At 36.4% G+C, this 19674-nt stretch overlaps 2 protein-coding genes across 2 annotated transcripts; both read left to right on the forward strand.

Moving 5' to 3' along the window:
- Window positions 1-270: 270 nt before the first annotated feature.
- Window positions 271-972, forward strand: LOC116123023. Its single transcript, XM_031408816.1, has 2 exons — window positions 271-512; window positions 792-972. Exons 1-2 carry the CDS (start codon window positions 271-273, stop codon window positions 970-972), a joined length of 423 nt encoding a protein of 140 aa, XP_031264676.1.
- Window positions 973-7973: 7001 nt separating this feature from the next.
- Window positions 7974-8351, forward strand: LOC116123024. The gene has a single exon (XM_031408817.1). The coding sequence runs from the start codon at window positions 7974-7976 to the stop codon at window positions 8349-8351; it is 378 nt and encodes a 125-aa protein (XP_031264677.1).
- Window positions 8352-19674: the final 11323 nt, after the last annotated feature.

The raw sequence follows: 19674 nt of genomic DNA on the forward strand, positions 1-19674 counted from the left end.
AGTTCTTGGCACTGTTGTCGAGGATTGATTTTGTGCTGATATTGAATTCTTCTAATTTTCACTAAGTTGAAGCTTTAAATTTCAGTTTTACCTTTAGTTTTACTTTCATTCTATTGAGTTTGTGTAATCTCACAATCTTCATTTTCCTTCCTTTTATAGTTTATGCAAAGAGTAAGAAGTTTCCCTATAGTTCCCATTGATCTAGATCAAGAGAACAGCTAGAAGACTTATTAGGGAACGAAGAGAGAGAGAAGAGACACTAGCACAGAAATGGCAAACATTAGAACTTTGAGAGAATTCTCAGTGCCCATAGTTGATGGTAGTGGTCCAAGTATCACTAGGCCACCGGCTCAAGCCAACAATTTTGAGATAAAGCCGACTATCATTCAAATGATCCAACAATCAGTACAGTTTGGGGGAAATGCAAATGAAGATCCAAATTCACATATTGCTAACTTTCTGGAGATATGCGACACCTTTAAAGCAAACAGAGTGTTAAATGATGCCATCAGGTTGAGATTATTTTCATTTTAACTAAGAGATAAAGCAAAGGGATGGTTATTGGCACTACCAATTGGAACAATCACCACCTAGAATGAATTGGCACAAAGGTTGCTAACTAAATATTTCCCACCAGTGAAATCAGCAAAAATGAGAAACGATACCACATCATTCATTTAGGATGAGAACGAGTCACTATATAAAGCATGGGAAAGATATAAGGAACTAATGAGGAAGTGTCCACACCATGGTTTGCCTATTTTGATGCAAGTCCAAACCTTCTATAATAGGTTGCTTCCAAATGTGCATACAATGGTGGATGTAGCATTGCAAAATAAGACATCTGAAGCAACCTATGAGTTACTTGAAGTCCTAGCAAGTAACAACTATCAGAGACCTAATGAGAGAATTCATTCGAAGAAGTCTATGGGTGTTCATGAAGTTGATGCTTACATGGCCAATTCAGCCTAACTACCAGCACTTTAGAAACAATTAGGAGGTATGCAGGTTAATTCTATTCAAGCACCTCAATTAACACGTGACTTGTGTGTAGGTAACCATGCAAGCATTGACTGCCAAGTGGGGAACACCTTTGCATCATCATCTTCATCTTTAGAGCAAGTCAATTATTTGGCCGGAAATCAGTGACCCCAAAATAATCCTTTTTCCAACACCTACAATCCTGGATGGAGAAATCACCTAAATTTTTCCTGGAGCAATCAAGGCAGTCAACTGAACCGAAGGACAGTACCAAATCATCAACAAGCGGTGAATCTTCAACCAATAGAGCAAAAGGTATCAAAGTTGGAGAATATGTTTAGGAAATTCATATAAGAGACCACAAACTTCATGAATGAGACATAGTCCAATTTTAGAAACCAAGAAGCATCCATCGGAAATTTGGAAGTACAGTTGGGACAAATTTCAGAAAAGTTGAATGAGAGAGTTCAAGGTTATTTGCCAAGGAATAAGGTGACTAACCCACATGAACAAGCAAATTCCATCACCTTACGAAGTGGGAAAGCCGTAGAAGAAGTTGAATCAATGAAGAAGGATGAGAACCCTTCAGAGAAGAAGAGAGAATCTGAGGAAAAAGCTGATGAAGAAATCATAGTGAAAGAGAAAGTGTAGAGCCAAGAAAATGAACTTCATCAAGAAAGCGTGCAAGAGAGAAGAAAAGAGAAGTTACCTTTTCTAGAGATACAGCCGGAGTTGGCACATCATACCCCTTCTATTCCTTTTTCTCAAAGGCTTAGAAAGCAAAATCAGGATAAGCTGTTTATGAAATTCCTAGATGTATTTAAAAAATTACATATTAACATACCTTTTGCAGATGCCAAGTTATGCTAAATTCTTGAAGGAGATCCTTTTGAACAAAAGGAAGCTATAAGAGGATGAAACAGTGATGCTTATAGAATAGTGCAGTGCCATTCTGCAGAAGAAGCTACCGCCAAAACTCAAGGATCCTGGGAGTTTCTGTAACGTCCACATCTAGATACGTAGCTTTATTTATGCCCTAATACCCTTAGTTGAATTTTATTAAAGTTATCTTGAACAAGTGTGAAGACAATTCCTTAAACCTTCATTAGGGGTAAAATGGTATTTTCACTCATAATTAGTTGAAAAAGCGGGGAGTGAAAAGAAATAGAATAACATAGAGAATATAATAAAAATGAGGGCATTCTTGTAATTGACTAAGGGACATAGATAGAATTTTTAGAAAGTGCAAGGATAAAATGGGAATCTATATATATTATTTTATGATATTAAGAGTTGAAGAAGAGAAACCCTAGCCACTCTACCCTCCATTCAAACCATTCTCTACCCAAATTCTCTCAAATTTCTTCATTAAATTTCCAAGGAAATTCATAGGATTTTGGCTAACTTTTGATAGATTTTCAATCCTAAGCATCCAAAGGTAAGATTCTTGCACCAAGAAGTGAGATTAAATTTGAAAGTTTTGAATTCTTATGGTTGTACATGCTTAGGGTTTGAGGAGGAGGGAATTCTACCAAAGAGAGAGTATAGTGTTGGAGTTGCTCAAATTCAAGGTAAGTAAACCTAATTTGAACCTTAATTTGAGCAAGACTTTGTTGAATGAATTTTCTTGCATGTTTGTATGTGATGGTAAAGTTGTGGAAGATTTTTTGTTGAGATTTTTGGAGTGTAGAGAAGTGATAAATTCAGCCAGGTTTGATACTCAATTTAGTGAGTTTTTGGCTCACAATTTGGTTGAATTAGAGAGTTGCGGAAGTGTAGCCAACATGGTAGTAGCATGTGCATATGAATTGTTTGATGAAAAATCCTAAGAGAAAACATGTTCCCATGGTTGTCCTATCAAATCCGTGAACTTATGAGTGATTTTTGAGCATCTTACCCATCGAACCATCGAACTGAGTTGAGACTTAAATAAAAGTTGTAGCCCTTTTTCAAAGCTTTAAAATGAGACCAAAAGCATAGCAATCCAATTTGTATAGCTCAAGATATGCCTTCTTGAATATGACCTGTGCAGAATGACTACCTCAAAAGTACCTCCAATTTATTAGTTATTTTTAGTCTAATAATCTATGATTGAATTCAAGTATGGGAATGTTGTTGGTAGAGAATACTAGTTCCATAATGATATCTTTATATGCCATAATGCATTCTCACATTCTCACATTTGTATTTAGAAAGAATAGCAAAGAATTAGCATATTTCCATGCACATACACATATATGAGAACATTAAAGAACAAAGAGAAAGAGAGTTTGGATGAATTGTAGAGAATTTCTTTTATGCATGTATATGCTTATATATGAAGAATTGTTGATGGAATGTATATTGAATGAAGGTTAGAATTTATCCATGAGAAGTAGTGTTTGTGTATTTGATGTTTGATGAGAGTTTGGGTGAATTATGGAAGAATTGGAGTAGAAATTTTGGACTCTACATTTTGGACAGGTTCAATGTTAAATATGGAGGATTTTATACCAAATTTTTGGTGGCTTAGAAAAGAGATAGAAGTGTAGCCAAATTAGAGTTGCTTTGTGCACATAAGTTGTTTGATGAAATGTCAAAGAGAAGTGCATGTATGAGTATGATTATGTGTTATGTTGAGATGAGTTTGTAGATGGTAGAGAATGACTTATTTGCATTCCATATTGCATTATTGCATCTAAACATGTGAATTTAGAAAGAATTATAAGTATGAAACCATCTACATGCATACATACTCATAAGAGCATGAAAAAGCACTAAAGAATGTAAAAGAGTAAATAGAAAGAGATGAGAATATTAAAGAAGTTCAAATCTGAAATTTTATCTAAAGAAGTGTAAAAAGATAAAAGAAAAGAAGGATGTTGTGATGGGGAACCCGTGAGTGACAAGAAGAAGAATATTCCCACATGTATGCTGCCTTTAGTGAGCGGCCTAAGAAGAAGAAGAGTTTGTATAGTCTGTAAGAGTACATGTGGATGAGGACTGTACCCAGAAGAATATTCCTACATGCACGCCGCCTTTAGTGAGCAGCCTAAGAAGAAGAAGAATTTGTACAGTCCGTAAGAGTGCATGTAGATGAGGACTGTACTCACTCACACGGCCAGGGTTCCGAATCCATGCCTCAACTAAGTCGGATTGGCAAAGAATAAAAAAGAAAAGAAAAGAAAAGAAAAAGAAAGAAAAGAATAGAAAGAAGAGAATAAGAAAGAAAAGAAGAGAAAAGAAAAGAAAGAATAGAAAAAGAAACAAACAAACAATAGAAAAAAGAAAGAAACAACAGAAAAAGAAAGAAAGAAAGACTAGAAAAGAAAGAAAGAAAGAAATACAGAGAAAAGAAACAGAAAACAAAATAGAAAAAGAGAAAAGAAAATGCACATTCTATGCATTTGTGCATTTGCATCATACCTATGTATGATACCGTGCCTATTATCATGGGTAGTGAGAAATTAGAAATAGAGAAAGAATAAAGAAAGAACAAAGAAGAATAAAGAGGTGTGATGTAAGGAAAGAAATTCAAAATTTAAGCAACGGAGAGAGAAGAGTAGCGTAGTGGGTTTACTTACTGAGCAATTAGTGCTCACCCCATTGTTTTTAATGTTTTTGTAGGTAATAGGTGAGATACGGTTGCTTGGAACATCACGCAGCGGAAGGGTTGGGCAACACTGTCGAGTTGATGTTTTGTGACTTATTATATTTTATGAATATTTGTATTTAAAGAAGAATTAGTTACGGGCCCATTATTTTATACTCATCTACATGTATATTTTCTTATATATATTTTGTGAGTTTTACTGTTACTTCCGAGTATGCTAGCTAGAGAGTGAGTATTACAGTTTCACTATCCCTTGTGTTATATGAGATATTACATTTGATAGAGTTTTATGTGATTTAAGTGCTAGCATTAACTTAATACCTTTGCTTTTAGGAAACTAGGGATTGGTGAGGTGAAGCCCACAACCGTATCCTTGCAGCTCACAGATCGATCCATCAAGCATCAACAGGGCATTATTGAAGATGTCCTAGTTAAAGTGGATAAGTTTATCTTCCTTGCGGACTTTGTTGTGTTGGATATGGAAGAAGACAAGGAAATACCTCTCATTTTAGGAAGACCATTCCTTGCTACAGAGAGGACTTTGATTGATGTTCAACAAGGAAAGTTGATGCTAAGGGTCCAAGATGAAATGATGACTTTTAATGTCTTCGAGGCTATGAAATTTCCATCAGAGTTAGTTCATGTTTTAGTGTGGATTTGGTGGATAAACTTGTGGCGAATACTATCGAAGAGATCACCCCTCAACTATCTCTAGAAGCTTGCATTGCCCAATCCAAAACAACCGAGGTAGACGACCTGAAGAAGAATGAGTGTGCTAGGTATTTAAAGCGCTCTAACCGATAAACATAAGCCAAGATCCAGAATTTGAAGATTTTGACATGGAAAAAGAGAAGGAAAAGGCAAGAACGGAAGAACCTCCAAAGCTTGAACTGAAGCCTTTACCATCTCACCTTAAATATGTGTATCTTGGTGAATCAGAATCTTTTCTGATAATGATCAATGCAAAGCTAAGTAAAGTGGAGGAAGAGAGATTGATTCAAGTGTTAAGAGAGCATAAATCAGCAATTCGATGGACCATTTCTTACTTTAAAGGCATTTCTCCATCTCTTTGTATGCACAAGATACTCATGGAAGATAATGTCAAGCCTAGAGTGCAACCACAATGGAGATTAAATCCTTCTATAAAGGAAGTGGTGAGAAAGGAAGTGGTAAAACTCTTAGATGTAGACATCATCTACCCTATTTTAGATAGCCCTTGGGTGAGCCCGGTGCAAATGGTTCCAAAGAAAGGGGGTATCACGGTAATGAAGAATGAAAGCAATGAATTGATACCAACTAGGACAGTCACGAGTTGGAGGGTGTGAATCGACTACAGGAAGCTGAATGAAGCAACAAGAAATGATCATTTTCCACTTCTATTCGTTGATCAAATGTTGGAAAGGCTAACGGAGCATGCGTATTATTGTTTCTTGGATGGTTATTCAGAACATAATCAGATCCCTATTGCCCCTGAAGATCAAGAAAAGAAGACATTTACTTGTCCTTATGATACCTTTGCTTACAAAAGGATGTTTATTGGGTTGTGCAATGCATCAGCCACATTTTAGCGATGCATGATGTTGATATTTAGTGACATGGTGGAGTGGTTCATAGAAGTCTTCATGGATGACTTCTCTGTTTTTGGTTCTTCTTTTGATAATTGCCTTTCTAACATTTCCCTTGTTTTGTAGCAATGCCAAGATACAAATCTGGTGCTCAACTGGGAGAAGTGTCACGTCATGGTTCAAGAAGGCATAGTGCTCAGTCACTGAATTTCAAAGAATGGTATTGAAGTGGATCGAGCCAAAACAGAAGTGAATGAGAAGCTGCCACCACCTATAAATGTCAAGGCAGTCTGGAGTTTCCCGGGGCATGCGGGGTTCTATAGAAGATTCATAAAGGATTTCTCCAAAATCTCTAAACCCCTCTGCAATTTGTTGATTAAAGATGCATCTTTTGATTTCGATGATGAATGCATGGATGCTTTTCAAACTCTTAAGAAATTATTAGTAATTGCACCCATTATTGTAGTTCCCAATTGGAAACTCCCATTTGAATTGATGTGTGATGCTAGTGATTTTGCATTAGGAGTGGTTTGAGGACAAAGAAAGAACAAGGTTTTGCATGTAATTCAGTATGCTAGCAAGACTAACTAATGCACAGTTGAATTACACCACTACTGAAAAAAAGCTTTTAGTCGTTGTTTTTGCATTTGACAAATTTTGCTCTTATTTGCTAGGTGCTAAGGTGATTGTCTACACGGACCATTCAATGCTCAAGCATTTGTTAGCAAAGCAAGAAGCAAAACCAAGGCTAATAAGATGGATCCTACTACTGCAAGAGTTTGAATTGGAAATCTGAGACAAAAAAGGGTCAGAAAATGTGGTAGCAGATCATCTATCAAGGATTGAACAACCAACAAAGGGAAGTGAAGAGGAAACTTAAATCAAGGAGACATTCCTATATGAGAAATTGATGAGAGTTAAGAAGCACCTTGGTATGCAAATATTGCAAATTACTTATCATCAAGAGTGCGTCCAAATGGCATGACTTTCCGGTAAAAGAAGAAATTTTTCTCTGACTTGAAATTTTACTTTTGGGAAGAACCGTTTTTGTATAAACATTGTGTAGATCAGATGATATGAAGGTGTGTCCCTGAAGAAGAAATGAAGAGTATTTTAAGGCATTGCCATGAGAAGGAAGTCGGTGGTCACTTTGGAGGAACTAGAACAGCATCTAAAATCCTTCAATCTGGATTTTATTGGCTAACTTTGTTCAAGGACGCTTTCCAGTTTGTTCAACAATGTGACCAATGTCAACAAGTGGAAATATTTCAAGGAGGGATGAGATGCCGTTAAGTAACATCTTGGTTGTTGAACTTTTCGACGTGTGGGGGATTGACTTCATGGGCCCTTTCCCGAATTCATATGGGAATTTGTATATCTAGGTGGTTATTGACTATGTTTCAAAATGGGTTAAAGCAGTTGCATTACCCTCCAACAATGCCAAAGTGGTGGTGAACTTTGTGAGGAAAAACATTTTCTTGAGATTTGGAGTACCATAGGCAATCATCAGTGATGGAGGAACCCATTTTTGCAATAGGCAGTTTGAAGCTCTCTTGGGAAAATGTGGAGTGACACATAAGGTTGCTACACCGTACCATCCTTAGACCAGCGGGCAAGTGGAACTTTCAAACAGGGAGCTGAAAAGAATTCTACAAAAGACGGTTAATGCATTCAGGAAGGATTGGTCACGAAAGTTAGATGATGCATTGTGGGCATACCAGACTGCATTTAAGACTACAATTGGCATGTCTCCGTTCTGTCTAGTGTATGGTAAGGCATGTCACTTGCCAGTGGAGCTAGAGCACAGGGCATACTAGGCAATCAAGCAGCTAAACATGGATTTACAAGTTACTAGGGAAGAAAGAATGCTTCATTTGAATGAACTTGATGAGTTTCATCATGATGCTTATGAAAATGCCTTTATATACAAAGCAAAGACCAAGATGTGGCACGTCAAGCACATAGCGAAGAAAAACTTTGAAGTGGGTCAAAAAGTACTACTGTACAATTATAGACTTAGGCTCTTTCCCGAAAAACTTAAGTCTAGATGGTCTGGACCTTTCATAGTTACACAAGTCTACCCATATGGAGCTGTTGAGATCTCTCATGAGGAAAAGGGTACATTTGAGGTGAATAGGCAGCGATTGAAGCTGTACATAGATGGAGCACTGAGTTGTAAGTCATTGCCCATCAAACTCGACATCCCGGAATGAGATCCAAGGAGAAAGTTGAGCTTTCGATTATAAACAAGCGTTTCTTGGGAGGCAACCCAAGCATTTTCAATTTTAGTTGTTTTACATTTGTTTATGTATTATTTGACTTAGGGAATAGCTAAATTTTGTTTTCCTTTTAGTGTTTCAGGTGAAAGATTAAAATTTGGCATGAAGCAAATTTTTTCTAGAATTTGCCGCAGCAAAAGAGAAATTTCGCCACGGCAATAACCACACTGCCAAATGTGTGATTTTGAAATTCCAGATTTTCGTCGTGGCAAGGACTTAATTTTTCTGCGGCAATTCATTCCTTGCCATGGCAAAGAATTATTTTCGCCATGGCATTAAACACTCTATGCCCCTTAAGAAAAAAAATTTCCAGACTTCGCCGCGGCAAGAGAAAAATTTCACCGCAGCATCGAGCAGTTCACATGCAAAGAAGAGGGAATTCTAGAATTTTTGCCGCGGCGAAAAACCTTTTCTATATAAACTCGATTTATCTCTCCCATTTTTCACAAGCATTCAAAAAAGCCTCCAAGAACCAAAAATTTCCATCTTCAAATCCTGATCTTTTCCAGTCAATTTCTTCACACTACTCCACTCCATAACTCCCATAAACACCTAATCACCTTACTTTTCCAAGGATTTTGCAGATTATTGAAGAAAGTACAGAAACCCTTGGTTCTCTAAAATTTTGGGATCTTGCAATTTGGGTGGAAATTGGCAAAATTTAAGGTGGATATGTGGTGGGTGAGGTATGATTTCGTGTTATCTAGCTTTGAATTAAATTAATTTTGGTTTTTAAATGTTTTAAGTTTGAGAATTGATTGAATTGCTTGAGTTGTGGATCTGTTGCGAATTGTGAAATGGGGTTGATTTGAGAATTGTGGATTTTGAATTGATTTGTGTTGAGGAAGTTGGGTTTGTAATATTTAAGTTGGTTGAGTGCATTTGGAAGCTTGGTGATTTTGGGGTTTGAGTGTAAATTTTGAAAGGTTAAGGGTGAATTGAGGAATTGATTATTAGGTTGTGAGAAGTGTGCACTAGTGTTGGATTTGGGAGTTAAATTACTGATTTTTTGTGGTAGATTGTAGTGAATTATATTGAGAGAAAATGCCACTCAAATCCGTTTCGAAGGGTAAGGGCAAGCAAGTAGATAATAATTTTGTGAATGATAAGGCTAGCCAGCGATATGAAGTAGCCATTCAGAGAAACGACAAGGGTTTTATTGCCGAGAGAGGGATGACCAGTGCCTTTGCAGATGATTGGATCAAAGTAAGCGATTAGATACCCTTTCTATGAGAACCTAAGCATCTAGCCGTAGAGCCCATTATAAGAGAGTTTTACGTGAACTTCTCTGAGTGTGATCCCAAGCATGTGTATGTGAGGGGTGTTAAGGTGCCATCTAGTGCCAAGATCATCAATGAATTCTATGAGATTAATCTAATTGACCATGATGATTACTTGGAATTCAAAGCTAAGGAAATTGACTATGATGAGATAATTAGGATAATAGCAAAGCCAAGTACCAATTGGGAGATCTCTATGAAGGGAAGGAGAAGCTTAAAAGGGACTAACTTGATGGCCATGGCTAGAATTTGACAATACTTCATCTGTACGAGGCTGATTCCAAAGACGCACTATAGTTTAGTGGATTCAAAAAGAGTCGTCTTACTTTATGCCATTGCAATTGGAAATAAGATGGATGTGGGTGAAATCATAATGGAGAATATAAGGCATGCGGCCAAACCAGTGAGAGCTAGCTATGCCTTCCTGCATCTCATCACGGAGATTTGTATGAGAGCTGGAGTCAAGAAGCCAGATGATGAACCACTTCGTCATCCTACCCTAATCCTCAACCAAGCCTATTACTAGAGGCTCCAAGATAGACCTACCATTGGAGGAGCCAGTTCAAGCTTGAAAAGACCAAGATCCACAACCACAACCACTACCACAGCACCTGCTCCATCACCCACGACAAATGAGCTGTTACAAAAAATCCTAAAAAAGATGAATAGAATGGAAAGATGCCAAGATTGGATAGCAAATCAGATCCGAAAGATGTACAACATGCAATACAAGTGTTGCACCAGTCTGGGCATTGATGTATCCAAATTCCAATGCCAAGATTGGCAAAAGGAAGAGGAAGATCGAATTCATGATGATGCCCTAGAAGAAGATGATGACAACGAGAAGGGAGAGGAAGATGACGAGTGAAGCCTAAAGCACTTTTCTTTTTAGTTTTTTTTTTTAATTTCATTATGTTTTGTAAATTGGAACTGATGTTGATTTCCTAGTTTTTAGCTCTTTATTCATTTTTGTTTAGATTTTAGGTTTAGTTTGATAAGGTTGAGATCAGGATGTAATTCTTTCATATTAATCGGTGAGGATATCTAAACAGCACCATAGATTTTCATTTGTTTGACAAATGATGATGATGAGGAAGCCAAGGAATGGATGCCAGGTTTTTGCACAAAAATCGACCTTTATAGATTAATCAGGGGAGTATCTCTTAACCTCTACTTTTGTTTTTCTATTCCTTGGATGTGCATGATGTGACATTAGTGACAATGTCATTTTAAGTTTCCGGGTAGGAAAATTTTGAAATTTTTTGCATTTAGTTTGTTTGTGTGTTTTAGCTCGAAATAGTGTTTCTTTTTCTTTTAAGTTTTTTTATTGTTATTTGTTTGGTGTGTTTTGTGTGTGTTGTGTTGTTGTTGCCTAGATGAATTGCATAAGTCTACGATGAGACTAGGATTATTGGGATATTATTTATAGATAATGAGAAGCATTGCTTCAAGTTAGGTTGGTTGACTTGATTTAGCTTAAGGTTTGTTGAGTGGTTCAACCACCATTTTCATTCTTTTGGCATGCTTAGATTCATTTTATGTGGTTAGGTGAAGTCTTGATAATGTTGGTAAACTCTAGAACCTAGTTGAGAGGTGCTTGAGGCGAAATTCTAGGAATAGACATTATTGAGGAAATGATTTAGGCAATTTTTTGGAACGTTTGATCCTTTCTAGCCAACCCATGAATGAATTGTCCCTAGTTACCTGTTTGAGCCTATTGATTTAATTGCCTTATTCTTCTTGTACAACTGAAAATGTCCAAACCTTTCACCCTAAGCACTTTTTCATACCCTTTAGGAGAATTTCGGACCTCGTGTATAACATAAAAGAGTTGAGAGGCCTCTGAAGAAGTAATGGATTAAAAAGTTCAAGTTTAGGGGTTGTAAGAAAGGGCAATAAAAAGGGGGCAAGCAACCCCAATTGTTTTTTAGCTATAAATCTTGGGTCATTGACATAGGACGTTACTCCATTTATATAGAGTTGCAGGGACTAGTAGAGTAGATCGCGTACCAAAGGAGAAATGGACCTACGAGTTAGAAATGGAGCACATGTGGCTGCATTGGCTGTAGGACTTGCTGTTTATCTTGCTATGGGCTTGTTGTTGGAACTTCATACTGTTATTACATACCTTCTATTTCCAGAAATATTATTTTAGTATCTACTTTGGATAATATAGGATATCATTTTGAGATTTCTAATAGATTGTTGTCCTTTAGTTTGAATGGTATCTATTTGGAATTTCAAGGTTATATAACGGGCTATATGTTCTTGATTTAAACAATAGGATATTCTGAATGTTCAAACCAAGAGAGCTAAACATAGTGATCGAAACCGACATACCTCTGACATTGTAGATTGGGTCATGTTAATCAGAACTTGCTCTGAAAAACTTCAAAGGGATGAAGTTTTGGGCCCTTTTGACTTCAAGTCATTCGAGGTATGTGATAATGCCTTTTAGGCAAGATGACCAAGTCTCCTTCACAAGACAAAGTGAAAGGGCTACTAAACTGTTAAGTTCATCCATAATGATGTATGTGGTCCACTAACAGTTGAATCTAGAGGTGGATATTCATACTTTATCACATTACTGATGATGTCAGTAGATATAGTTATGTCTATCTTATGAGCATAAATTGGAATCCTTTGATAAATAAAGAATTAAGAATGAAGTACATAATATGTTGGGCAAAGTATAAAGCTCTTCGGTCTGATCGAGTAGGTGATACTTAAGCTCAGGGTTTCTGAATACCTAAAAGATGTGGGATAGTATCACAATTCACTCCTTCGTACACACCCCAACACAATGGAGTGTCTGAGGGAAGAATAGGACCTTACTTGACATGGTTAGGTCCATGATGAATTTTAGTGATCATACCTGCATCATTTTGGGGTTATGCCGTAAAGACTGCAACTCACGTATTGAACAGTGTGCCATCAAAGTCTGTAGATAAGGCTCTATATGAACTATGGAGTGGGCAAAAGCCTAACTTGTCTATCTAATGATTTGGGGTTGTGAAGCTTATGTCAAGAAATTGACTTCGAACAAGCTGGGCCTAAAATCCTGCAAATGTATAATTGTGGGGTATCCTAAAAAGACCAAAGGATACTTTCTACCATCTAGAAGAGCACAAAATTTTTTTTCGCTATTGATGTCTTCTTAGAAAAGGATTTTTTTCTAAGAAGTACTAGTGGCAAAAGTAGAACTCGATGAAGTTCAAGTACCATAAGATACATGGACAAAGGACAGGAAGATGTGCCACAGAGGTGGTTGAACACGTGAAGAGGTTCCTCTACAATTTGTGGATCAAAAGAACCACCTTAGGTAGCATAGGAACTATATAGATTGGGAGAGTACATCGTAAGCCTGAGAGATAAGGTTATCTTGTGACTCAACATGGTGACGTATTGGTCTACCAAGACAATGAACCCAAAACCTACAAAGACACTATATCGGATCCAGATCCATTAAATGGCTTGAAGCCATGGAATCTGAGACTGGGATTATGGGATATTATTATAGATAATGTGAAGCATTGCTTCAAGTTAGGTTTGTTGACTTGATTTAGTTGAGGTTTGATGAGTGGTTCAACCACCATTTTCATTCTTTTGGCATGCTTAGATTCATTTTATGTGGTTAGGTGAAGTCTTGATAATGTTGGTAGAACTCTATAACCTAGTTGAGAGGTGCTTGAGGATATTCTAGGAATAGACATTATTGAGGAAATGATTTAGGCAATTCAGAAACGTTTGAGCCTTTCTAGCCACCATAAATGATGTTTCCTAGTTACCCGTTTGAGCCTATTGATTTAATTGCCTTATTCTTCTTGTACAACGAAAATGTCCAAACCTTTCACCCTAACACTTTTTCATACCCTTTAGGAGAATTTTGGACCTCGTGTTAACTAAAAGAGTTGAGAGGCATGTGAAAAAGTGATGGATTAAAAGTTCAAGTTTGGAGGTTGTAAGAAAGGGCATAAAAAGGGGCCAAGCAACCCTAATTGTTTTAGTTATTAAAAAAAAAAAAAAAACCCAATTGTTTTTTAGTTATTAAAAAAAAAAAAAAAAAAAAACAAACAAAACAAAACAAAAAAAACTCTGTATGTAGTTGTAATTAAAATTTCTGATTTCCTTAGCATTTCCAGTACAAAATAGAAATGCATAAGTTTGGGGTTGTGGAAATGTTGTAGAAGTCATTGGAAAATGAGAAGAATGGGTTTTGTAGTGTTCCTCTTGGGTATGCCCCTCGTATTTGATATTTTTTTGTCTTTTATACATACTTACCTTTCAAAAAAAGGGTTTTGTAGATGTTGCTCTCCGTGTTTACATGAGGAAAACCGAGTTCTTTACTTTGTTTTTCCTACCCTTCTTTCGAGCACTCACCCAAGCCTAACGTTAAAAGCCAACAAAGACCTTTGATCCTTAGTGATGTCTAGTCTCATTAGTGGAAGTACTTAGGCTTATGGAGTCTACCACCCTTTGATAAACTTCACATTCGCATAAAATAATTGGGAAATTGGAAGGTGGATTGAAGTCGGATTACCTATTAGGTGACGATAGAGAAAGATAGTCAATCAATTTATAACTGTTGGAGTGTTAAGCATTTTCTTGTAAAATGTATCAACAATTTTTTAGACTTGCATTTGCAATCAATTCTAGGCGTCTCTTTTGTGTTTGATTTTAAATTTTCCTTTGCTTTTTCAATTTTTTTTCTTTTTCGTTGTTCTTCTTTAGTCTCATTTTGTGCCTGATGCTCAAGGATGAGCATACTGTAAGTTCAAGGGTATTTGATAATCATAGGATTACACTATTTTCTTTATGCTTTGTAAGATTTCGGATACTTCTTATTAAGTTTTGTGCCGGAATTATCTACTAAATTTGTATATTTTACGTTTCAAGCCAAATGTGCAGTTGGAGTAAAACCGAGCGAAAATGAGTTTCTAGACTTGGAATCAAGTGAAATTCAGAATCAGGGGAATTTGATGGTGATTGGAGCATGTGAAGTTTGTTCCTATTGAGGATCACGAAGATCGAAGACTCAAGCAAGAAGCAAGCGGAGGGCAGTTTCATAATTTCAGCAAAGTTCAACAAGAGTTCACCACGCCAAGGTTCTTTCTCGTCATGGCAAGCGAGCCTCTGGTTGGATGGTTCAAAAAATTCAAATCGATGCCGCAACTAGATTCTTCTTCGTCGCGGCGAAAACTGCAAAAATAGTTTTTGTAAAAAGTTGCGTTTACCTAATATTAAGAGAGACTTAGTTCATTTTTAGAAGAGGTTAACATTTTAGACAAGGGGAAGAAAAAGAAGGAGATTTGAAGAATGGGTCTCCAAAATAGGGAAGAATTCATTCCTCTTCAATTTCAATATGTTGAACTCCACATTTATAGTTTATGTGATGTTTTTTTCTTTATTTGAGCATGAACTAACTCACTTTTGGGTTAGGGTTTGATGTAACTTGGATTACAATGGTTTAGTCTATAAATTTGTGTTGTTTTTAGTCTTTTGCTTGCATATGTGTTTATTCTTGTTCTTAATGCAATTGGTGTTGGGTTCTTTTGATTCAATTGAATGTTGAGCATGATGAGACTGAGAAGTGATTCATGTGTTAGCTTTCTTAGAGTAAACACCATAGATTAAGTAAACGTTAGAGATAGGTTTAGCGATCTATGAAATCTTTATAGGATTCCATTTAGCTTGGTAGACTTTGAACTATGAACCTTCATTGTGTTGGGTACGGAGCTTAATAGGGATAGGTAGGAGAATATAGCCTGAGCGGTATATTCTACAACTTAAGGAATTCAATTATAATCCTTGCATGTGAATTCGGAAGCAATAAAATTGTAGGTTAAACTAGAGTATCCTAGTGAAGTAGAACCATAACCTCTTTTGCCTTGTTATTAGTTTAGTGTTAATCTTAGTTTTGATTTTGTGTTTTAATTCTAGCTTACTTCCCCCACAATTCCAACATTTTTGTATTCTTCAATTAATAAAGAATTAGGAACCATAACCACAATGCATGCAATCCTTGTGGGAACGATACTCTACTTATCATTTATTACTTTTTGCAACTAGAGCACTTGCTCATATGCATGTTTGTGAAAGCATGCATCAAGTTCTTGGCACTGTTGTCGAGGATTGATTTTGTGCTGATATTGAATTCTTCTAATTTTCACTAAGTTGAAGCTTTAAATTTCAGTTTTACCTTTAGTTTTACTTTCATTCTATTGAGTTGGTAATTCAAATCTCATTTCCTCTTTTATAGTTTATGCAAAGAGTAAGAAGTTTCCCTATAGTTCCCATTGATCTAGATCAAAGAACAGCTAGAAGACTATTAGGGAACGAAGAGAGAGAGAAGAGACACTAGCAAAGAAATGGCAAACATTAGAACTTTGAGAGAATTCTCAGTGCCCATAGTTGATGGTAGTGGTCCAAGTATCACTAGGCCACGGCTCAAGCCAACAATTTGAGATAAAGCGACTATCATTCAAATGATCCAACAATCAGTACAGTTTGGGGGAAATGCAAATGAAGATCCAATTCACATATGCTAACTTTCTGGAGATATGCGACACCTTAAAGCAAAAAGAGTGTTAAATGATGCCATCAGGTTGAGATATTTTCATTTTAACTAAGAGATAAAGCAAAGGATGGTTATTGGCACTACCATTGGAACAATCACACCTAGAAGAATTGGCACAAAGGTTGCAACTAAATATTTCCCACCAGTGAAACGCAAAAATGAAGAACGATACCACATCATTCATTTAGGATGAGAACGAGTCACTATATAAAGCATGGGAAAGTAATAAGGAACTAATGAGGAATGTCCACACCATGGTGTTGCCTATTTTGATGCAAGTCCAAACCTTCTATATGGTTGCTTCCAAAGTGCATACAATGGTGGATGTAGCATTGCAAAATAAGACATCTGAAGCAACCTATGAGTACTTGAAGTCCTAGCAAGTAACAACTATCAGAGACCTAAGAGAGAATTCCTTCGAAGAAGTCTATGGGTGTTCATGAAGTTGATGCTTACATGGCCAATTCAGCCTAATAAAGCACTTTAGAAACAATTAGGAGGTATGCAGGTTAATTCTATTCAAGCCTCAATTAACACGTGACTTGTGTAGGTAACCATGCAAGCATGACTGCCAAGTGGGGAACACCTTTGCATCATCATCTTCATCTTTAGAGCAAGTCAATTATTTGGCCGGAAATCAGTGACCCCAAAATAATCTTTTCACACCTACAATCCTGGATGGAGAAATCACCCAATTTTTCCTAGAGCAATCAAGGCAATCAACCGAACCAAAGGACAGTACCAAATCATCAACAAGCGGTGAATCTTCAACCAATAGCAGCAAAGGTATCAAAGTTGGAGAATATGTTGAAATTCATATAAGAGACCACAAACTTCATGAATGAGACATAGTCCAATTTTAGAAACCAAGAAGCATCCATCGGAAATTGGAAGTACAGTTGGGACAAATTTCAGAAAAGTTGAATGAGAGAGTTCAGGTTATTTGCCAAGGAATAAGGTGACTAACCCACATGAACAAGCAAATTCCATCACCTTACGAGTGGGGAAAGCCGTGAAGAAGTTGAATCAATGAAGAGGATGAGAACCTTCAGAGAAGAAAGAGAGAATCTGAGGAAAAAGCTGATGAAGAAATCATAGTGAAAGAGAAAGTGTGAGCCAAGAAAATGAACTTCATCAAGAAAGCGTGCAAGAGAGAAGAAAAGAGAAGTTACCTTTTCTAGAGATACAGCCGGAGTTGGCAATCATACCCCTTCTATTCCTTTTTCTAAAGGCTTAGAAAGCAAATCAGGATAAGCTGTTTATGAAATTCCTAGATGTATTTAAAAAATTACATATTAACATACCTTTGCAGTGCCAAGTTATGCTAAATTCTTGAAGGAGATCCTTTTGAACAAAAGGAAGCTATAAGAGGATGAAAAGTGATGCTTATAGAATAGTGCAGTGCCATTCTGCAGAAGAAGCTACCGCCAAAATCAAGGATCCTGGGAGTTTCTGTAACGTCCACATCTAGATACGTAGTATTATGCCTAAACCCTTAGTTGAATTATTAAAGTTATCTTGAACCAGTGTGAAGACAATTCCTTAAACCTTCATTAGGGGTAAAATGGTATTTTCACATAATTAGTTGAAAAAGCGGGGAGTGAAGAAATAGAATAACATAGAGAATATAATAAAAATGAGGGCATTCTTGTAATTGACTAAGGGACATAGTAGAATTTTTAGAAAGCAAGGAAAAATGGGAATCTTATATATTTTATGATATTAAGAGTTGAGAAGAGAAACCTAGCCTCTACCCTCCATTCAAACCATTCTCTACCCAAATTCTCTCAAATTTCTTCATTAAATTTCCAAGGAAATTCATAGGATTTTGCTAACTTTTGATAGATTTTCAATCCTAAGCATCCAAAGGTAGTTCTTGCACCAAGAAGTGAGATAAATTTGAAAGTTTTGAATTCTTATGGTTGTACATGCTAGGGTTTGAGGAGGAGGGAATTTCTACCAAAGAGAGAGTATAGGTGGAGTTGCTCAAATTCAGGTAAGTAAACCTAATTTGAACCTTAATTTGAGCAAGACTTGTTTGAATGAATTTTCTGCATGTTTGTATGTGATGGTAAAGTTGTGGAAGATTTTTGTTGGAGATTTTTGGAGTGTAGAGAAGTGATATAATTCAGCCAGGTTTGATACTCATATTAGTGAGTTTTTGGCTCACAATTTGGTTGAATTAGAGAGTTGCGGAGTGTAGCAACATGGTAGTAGCATGTGCTATGATTGTTTGATGAAAAATCCTAAGAGAAAACATGTTCACTGGTTGTCCTATCAATCCGTGAACTTATGAGTGATTTTTGAGCATCACCCATCGAACCATCGAACTGAGTTGAGACTTAAATAAAAGTTGTAGCCCTTTTCAAAGCTTAAAATGAGACCAAAAGCATAGCAATCCAATTTGTATAGCTCAAGATATGCCTTCTTGAATAGACCTGTGCAGAATGACTACCTCAAAAGTACCTCCAATTATTAGTTATTTTTAGTCTATAATCTATGATTGAATTCAAGTATGGGAAGTTGTTGGTGAGAATACTAGTTCAATGATATTTTATATGCCATAATGCATTCACATTCTCACATTTGTATTTAGAAAGAATAGCAAAGATTAGCATATTTCTTGCAATACACATATATGAGAACATTAAGAACAAGAGAAAGAGAGTTTGGATGAATTGTAGAGAATTTCTTTTATGCAGTATATGCTTATATATGAAGAATTGTTGATGGAATGATATTGAATGAGGTTAGAATTTATCCATGAGAAGTGTGTTGTGTATTTGATGTTTGTGAGAGTTTGGGTGAATTATGGAAGAATTGAGTAGAAATTTTGGACTCTACATTGGACAGGTTCAATGTTAAATATGGAGGATTTTATACCAAATTTTGGTGGCTTAGAAAAGAGATAGAAGTGAGCAAATTAGAGTTGCTTTGTGCACATAAGTTGTTTGATGAAATGTCAAAGAGAAGTGCATGTATGGTATGATTATGTGTTATGTTGGATGAGTTTGTAGATGTGAGATTGAGATAGATTATTTGCATCCATATTGCATTATGATCTAAACATGTGAATTTAGAAGAATTATAAGTATGAAACCATCTACATGCATACATACTCATAAGAGCATGAAAGCACTAAAGAATGTAAAAGAGGAAATAGAAAGAGATGAGAATATTAAAGAAGTTCAAATCTGAAATTTTATCTAAAGAAGTGTAAAAGATAAAAGAAAAGAAGGATGTTGTGATGGGGAACCCGTGAGTGACAAGAAGAAGAATATTCCCACATGTATGCTGCCTTTAGTGAGCGGCTAAGAAGAAGAAGAGTTTGTATAGTCTGTAAGGTACATGTGGATGAGGACTGTACCCAGAAGAATATTCCTAATGACGCCGCCTTAGT

Source organism: Pistacia vera, unplaced genomic scaffold (genome assembly GCF_008641045.1).
Source record: "Pistacia vera cultivar Batoury unplaced genomic scaffold, PisVer_v2 Contig14, whole genome shotgun sequence".
Taxonomy (NCBI): Eukaryota; Viridiplantae; Streptophyta; class Magnoliopsida; order Sapindales; family Anacardiaceae; genus Pistacia; species Pistacia vera.

What these genes read in the sequence shown, in the direction of transcription:
- LOC116123023 (XM_031408816.1), top strand. Translation starts at nt 271, where the DNA reads ATGGCAAACATTAGAACTTTGAGAGAATTCTCAGTGCCCATAGTTGAT. An exon ending in GTGTTAAATGATGCCATCAG is followed by an intron (nt 513 to 791) that starts GTTGAGATTATT and finishes CTTCTATAATAG; the next exon opens with GTTGCTTCCAAATGTGCATA.
- LOC116123024 (XM_031408817.1), top strand. Translation starts at nt 7,974, where the DNA reads ATGGATTTACAAGTTACTAGGGAAGAAAGAATGCTTCATTTGAATGAA.